The sequence below is a fragment of the Aspergillus thermomutatus genome (genome assembly GCF_002237265.1).
Source record: "Aspergillus thermomutatus strain HMR AF 39 chromosome Unknown NODE_144, whole genome shotgun sequence".
Taxonomy (NCBI): Eukaryota; Fungi; Ascomycota; class Eurotiomycetes; order Eurotiales; family Aspergillaceae; genus Aspergillus; species Aspergillus thermomutatus.
Window position 1 is genome coordinate 5,416 of NW_020798193.1, and position 6,861 is coordinate 12,276.

Genomic DNA, 6,861 nt, shown 5'->3' on the forward strand with positions numbered 1-6,861 from the left:
GCGACGAGGCCCCAATGATAGGAAGCCCACACGGGAGCAAAGCTCTATGGCCAAAACGCCCACATGGGAGCAACTATCCTTGTAATGCGTATTTACACTATAACATTTCCGACGAACCTAGAGCCTCGTCAGGGCCAGTGGTGGCCTATTTGCCTTTGTTTCCTGTCATTGCGGTCCCTGGATCCGCGGCTTGGTAGCCTACCTTATGCTTCTCCGAAATCTAACACTTCGCCAAGCACTGTGCCTTGGGACATGCCAACAGGGTTTCCACTCGAATCCTGTTGACTCTTTCCTCCGAGCATGAGTGATATGTCGTTGAATGATTCCCCTATTTGTTTTTGTGGCTTCGGTCGTAGAGTACTGAGTTTGGGGCATTCCATTAAGACGTGGATCACTGTCTCTTTTGCACTAATTCATATTGATCATTCCCACTGAAACAATGAAGTTTAGCGCATGTGGCTAGAAAAGAGTGACCCATTCGTAGCTGTCTTAATAAGTAGGCCCGCGGTCTTGTTAATGGGTCGTATTGTCGCTGGGCGCGGACAGATAGTAGCGTGGTGTCAACTACTGCGTACCTCTGGGAACACCAAAATCAGCACCTACGAAAAACACGTCTTTTTAACGCGTCAATCGACTAATAGAGGCCCCCTGGCCCCTAAATTCCGCCATGGAGGCCCTCAAACCCCATGGTGGTGGTGTGATGGACGCGTCGACTCCGGTCGCGCCCGAGGAAGTGATGGACGTCCCAGACGCCCCGGATACCCCAACACCAAACCGCTGGAGGCCTGAGGAGATGATAGGGTCTCTTAATGAGACAATTAGCCTGGTTGCAACTCGGTCAGGCAATATATCAGGGTCCATTAGGGCCCCAAGCCGGGCCAGCGAGACCCGAAACGGAATCAAACGCAAGACCTTGAAGGTCCTTACCTGACCCGTTCCAAACACAGGGATAATGGACACAGGTAAAGCAGTTGCAGGATTCCTAGAATTAGCCCGGGCTGAGCTACAGAAAGCCTACCAGGACAGTCTAGAACAACTACAGGCACAGGTGACAGAGGAACTGCAAAGCTGGAAGGCCCAGCAACAAATACGTGAAGGCCTTTACACGGGACAGATTGCCGAACTTGAAACCGAGGTTAGAACACTCCGTACAGAGCTTAGAGAAGCCCAACAAGCTATACAAAGGCATGGAGTAATGGACCAGACGAAGCAACTGGCCAGAAGCCAGGGTCAGGCCCAGGTCCAAACTGAACTGCCAAAACACACGCCAAAGCCTAGCCGGACACTGAATCAGAAACAGACAACCTTTGCAGATATAGCAGCCCTGCTAGCTACCACTCCAGGAGGCCAAGGATGGCAGGAAGTTCCCCAGAAAAAGAAGAAACTGCAAAGACAGGCAGACCCAATCAAGCAGCCAGAACCTAGCAACCTCAAGCCAGCCAGAGAGTCTCCAAAAGAGGCCCGGAGGCTACTTTTTCGTCGTGAAAAGGGGGAAACAGCCCTAAGAGCAGAGAGGGAGGACATTATACTAGCTGTCAACCGTAGACTAGCTAGTGAGGGCTTCCCAGGATTTATACGCGCAGTTGATGCGGGATATAGCAACACAGGGGCAATCTCAGTTCTCTTGGAAAAGAAAGCCCTAGGATCTATGCTCCTTCCCAACCATCAGGACCTACTTGTGGCAGCTATCCGACAGGCCGACCCTGCAGTTATCTCTGTCGAGCTTCCAGAGCAATGGTATCGGATTAAGGTTCATGGAGTTCCCATCAGACGTTATTTGAGCTTCAGCTTAAATCTAGCTCGAGAGGAGATTGAGCTAGGCACTGAATTCCGACTTAAGAGAGACCCTACCTAGCTCCGGAATACCCAAGAGCTCTCCAACAGCACGAAGAAGGGCTCAACTACTCATCACAGTAGGGTCTCTGGAAGAGGCCCAAAAGCTCCTAGTGAATGGCATCCACTTTGGAGGGTCACGATATAGGACCGAACATTATTGGGAGGTCGGAGCAGACACAGTCTGCTCCAGATGCTGCCAACTGGGCCATCGCAGCTTTAAGGCCTGTGGAGACCGCCCACCATGTTGCTTCATATGCGCCGGCCCACATGAGGGCAGTAAACATGTCTGTCAAGTAGTCAACTGCCTAGCTAAGCCTGGAACAGCCTGTCAACACATACCAGCAAAATATAGGAACTATGAAGGTCCTCACCAAGCTACAGCAGGAAGTTGTCCAGCAAGGAGAGAGGCACAGAAATACAGGAAACAGAAGAATGGACAAACACACCAAGCTGATCAAGAACAAACTGTTCCAAGCTCCCCATAGTACACAGTAGTAGACCGCAACCATTCCGCCACCAGAGTACGAAGCTCCTCGGACGCAGCAAGCCCACGAACACCCAGGCTTCCTACAATGCTTAGGGAAGCAATGGACCTGCATAACGACCAGACTTCTGGAAGGCCTGGGCGCGTTTAATAATGCAGGTTCTTCAGCACAACTGCCGCAAGACCTATGCAGTCACAATTACGGCGCTGGAAGCTGGGCTAGAGCTAGGAGACCTAAAGCAACCCCAGGGATTTCGATCATAGATCTGGCCCTAACTACAGTCAGCATGGGCCCGCTACAGCTCTGGACAGTGGATAAAGACCATCCGACAGGTTCAGATCATGAGGTTGTGGTCATGGAATGGGCCCCGGTGGAACGTGTATCAACAGTTCCATCAAGGGAGGTGACAGGGTGGCAAATCCAGGCCCTCCAGGCTGACCCCCAGGCCCTAGAGAGAGCTGAACAATAGTGGCGGTCACATGCAGAGCATAGAACCCAACTAGATGACTCATGCTCAGCTGATGACCTGGAAAAGGAGGCAGTATGGATTCAAGAGACTCTGACTGCAGTACTGGACCAGCATGCTAAACCAATAAGAGTCACTGCAAGGTCCAAACGCTGGTGGAATCAAGAGGTTAAATCAGCTCGAAGGGCCTACAGTCAGGCCAGGCAAGCGTCTCAGACACAATCCATCTCTACTCAAGACCTTAAGGAAATCAGAAACAGCTACTACCGGACAATTCGGCGCTCAAAAAGGGAATGCTGGGAAGCCTTCCTAAAGGGACCTGAGCCTGCAGATCCCCTGGACCGGCCTAGTCCAGATGATGTAGCCCGGTGTTGGCTAGCATTAGGCTTTACTAAGTCTAAAGCTACAGCTACTACTCCCACCCTCCAGGGGCCACAGGGAGAGATAGCTACTTCTATTAGTGAGAAAGAAGCCCTAATCCGGGAGACAGCATTTCCACCAGCACCTGGAGACAGCCAAGCTATAGAAATTCCCCCGGGAACATGGCATACGCGTGTGAATGAGGAGATGGTCAGACAAGCCCTCTGGCACCAGGCAGTCCAAAAAGCCCCAGGCATCGACAAGCTCAACTTTCGTGCTCTTCGGCTTTTGTGGAAGTGGGACAATCCTAGGATAGTAGCTCTGGTTCACCAATGCTTCCGGTTAGGCACTCACCCACAGGCATGGAAAACAGCCAAAGGCATCCTTCTCAGAAAGCCTAATAAACCTGACTACACTTTAGTCAAGGCATATCGGGTTATTAGCTTGCTGAACTGTCTGGGGAAGGTTGTGGAGAAAGTGGCTGCAGAAGCTATTTCCAGCTACTGTGAGGCTATGAGCAGCCTGCACCCAGGACAGATGGGAGGTCGCAAACAGCAAAGTGCAATTGACGCAGTTGCATGTCTCATCCAGAGCACCCATGAAGCCTGGAGACGACGGCAGCTCATGGGTGCCCTTTTCATGGATGTGAAGGGGGCGTTTGACCATGTCAATCCAAGGAAGCTTGTGATGAGAATGATAGAGTTAGGCCTAGACGGGGATCTGATTCGATGGGTGCAGTCATTCCTAACAACCAGACAAGTCCAACTAATTGTTGACAACATAAAATGCCCAACTCACGGCATTAACTCAGGAGTGCCTCAGGGATCCCCAGTATCCCCTATTCTATTCCTCATCTACATCAGTGGGGTGTTCAGTGTGATAGAAAGGGCAGTCCCAGGGGTCCATGCATTATCTTTTGCGGATGATATAGGCCTCCTAGCCCCAGGATATTCAGTACAAGAAACATGCAGTAAGCTACAAGAAACATGCAGTAAGCTACAAGAAGCAGCAGAGGTAGCTACCAAATGGGGTCAGGAGAATTTGGTTCAGTTTGACGCAGAAAAGACAGAAGCAGTTCTATTCACCCAGAAGCGTGGCCGAGTGTGACAGCCCTCTCAGAGGTTGCTCACATTCTGCCGTACCAGACTGGTAACCGCCATCTTGAAGTGATTCCATATCAAGAGATTCTGTTGGGGATTTTCCGTTTGCTTTGTACAACCAACAGCACCATGATGTCTCACGCTCAAGCCGTACATAGATTCCCTCTCTTTCCTTCCCTCTTTCTTTTTCTTCTTCTTCTTCTTTCTCAAGCTTAGTATTCACATCCAATGCTACCGTATGTTTCTTACGAATGAGCTGTGTGTGATATTTATCTCCAAGGGCTTCTATGTATCCTGCGCTTCCGGAGTATATCAAACCGGACCCGACGACGGATGACCATTTGGCACCAAATATGACTAGCACCGACTCGGGATCCAGGTTGGAATGGGGCGAGTCCGCTAAACCCACAATTCATGACGAGGAATATGATACCCTGTCAGACGCATAGTGCGCGTTGCCTCGCAACAGCCACGGCAAACATGAGTTTGATGGGTGTTCCGATACTTCTGCCGGAACCCTTATCAGTCAGTGATTTGTGTGATAAGCCCGTTCAGGGCACCCCTTATTCCTTCAACGCTTCCAGAAGGCATAAGGAGACGAGGGAGACAAGGCATGAGACAACCAACAATGCCCAGCAGCTATCAGTACCCGCGCCAAATGAAGCTTATCACAGTCGACAAATCAGCTTCAAGAGCCAAGTACACCACCAGAGCCCGGCTACAATTCACGGATCTCTTCAAACGCAATTGTCTGCCCATTGTCAGAGGATAGTTCTCCCGTCTCTGAACAAAGGCAATGGTCCCCAGTGGGAAGTGAAAGCACAGACTCAGATGATAAATACATGCGGATGAGGAGTAATTGTTCGATGATTAGGATGCCTAATTCTATACTGGGCGCAAGTGGGATGAAGCCACCATTTAGCGGCTGGAGCACTTGTACAAGCTGATCCTATACTCACAGGCCCTACAGCCTTGCAACGCATACCAGGCTTATGGTGCGTCATCAGGTCATGTTTCTGCCTGTTCTTTTCAATCCGGCCCCGAAGACGGGACCCCTTCAGGGAAGAAGAGAAAAGCGCACGAGATTTCCCACGATGATGATAGCGATTGTGGTGACCATTATGACGGTAATGGTGATTGCAGCCAGAAGCCCTCTAAGCGATTCAAAGCAGTGAAATCAGAAGACTAAGCCTTACAGTTCGCGTGTCTCTTCTTCAAGCGGCACCCAGAGAACTTCCGAACATGTATGTTAGACCATGAGGTATTAGTCGCAAGTACCGTTTGCCCATAGATCGTCTGAGATGCTTAGAAATTTTCAAGACTGAGTATGAAAGGGACACACACATTCATGATGTTAACCGTGTCACGACCTAATCTCTAGGGAGCATTCTAAAGAGTTAAACCGCTGCGCCAGGAGCAAAAGACTAGGATTCTAGGACGCCAGTCCTAGAACTGCTCTCACTTATATAGTAGGTTGCCAGCGCCGTCACAAACCGTCCAGTGGGACCCAATGCCAACTTTATCTGCGCAACAGCTGAGTAACTGAGAAAGTTGAGCAGACTGATAGAGAACATTGAAACGCTATTTGCAAGATCTTATTTCCTAATGACCCGTTACCTGATTGCCCCTGTCTTCACCCTGTCGTTTCATAAGTGTTCTGCCAGACTGCCTCCACTCAATTAGATACAGCATGTAAGATGAATGGCCATATGACATCATTTTATTCACTGTCTAAAGGTATATACCTGCTGTATCCCAGAGCATTTCAAAGTTAGATATCATGGCTTGAGAGATAATGAAGAGTATAAACATTGCAAGCAAACTAGCAAAACCATGCAATTTATCTTATCTACCCTAACTTTGATCGTACTAATATCGTAGTTACAAGCTATGTCTATTAGCCGACCCCTACTACGTTGCGGCTTCGTCGAACTCAGCCTTAGTATTCGGGGTCTTGCAGAGGGTATGGGTACAGGCGTAAGTATGGGCGTGTGCAGTCTACAGGACGGTTACTACAATCACATTCCTGAGGGAATCATTCAAATGATCTGATTAGTGGATAAGACATATAATTAGGAGGTAGAAGTAGAATAAGTTAATACTACGAATCCTATCATCAAATTTATATGGTAAATTAAATTGTTTTCATCCTCTGCTGAGTTCGCTTCGGAGTTTGCAGTGGTTACATGACCATCACATGACCAAACCTTACCCGATCGGGTAAGGGGGGTGTTGCTGTATCCCCAGGGGGTGTCGCCGTATCATCACCCTAACTCATTTGAGCTTCTTAACGAATCGGGAGGACTTCCCTAGGCCTCGAAATGGTCCGACTCAGGTTCCAAAGGTCGGAACCTCGAACCTGAACCTGAGTCGGGTCGCGGTTCCATCAGGTTCGACTCAGGTTCGAACCTGACAGAACCTGATTTGCATAATTTTGCCAAGATTTTCCTATTTCGGATGGATAAAATGATGATTCATCTAGATTTTGTAGTTAACTACTGTAATTTACCGCTGTTCTGGTCACTATATCAATGAACATCGCGATGTCACCATATCCCTTGTGAAATTATATGAAATTCGTCTGTATATAGAATACCTAGCATAGCAAATGTTA

General features: G+C 49.0%; 1 protein-coding gene across 1 annotated transcript; it reads left to right on the forward strand.

Annotated features, from left to right (window-relative positions):
- Nucleotides 1–667: 667 nt before the first annotated feature.
- On the forward strand, nt 668–1,855 carry CDV56_101122 (uncharacterized protein; the record flags this gene model as incomplete). Its single annotated transcript, XM_026754741.1, has 2 exons — nt 668–919; nt 1,010–1,855. The coding sequence occupies 2 exons, from the start codon at nt 668–670 to the stop codon at nt 1,853–1,855; spliced, it is 1,098 nt and encodes a 365-aa protein (XP_026613031.1).
- Between the last annotated feature and the right edge of the window lie 5,006 nt (nt 1,856–6,861).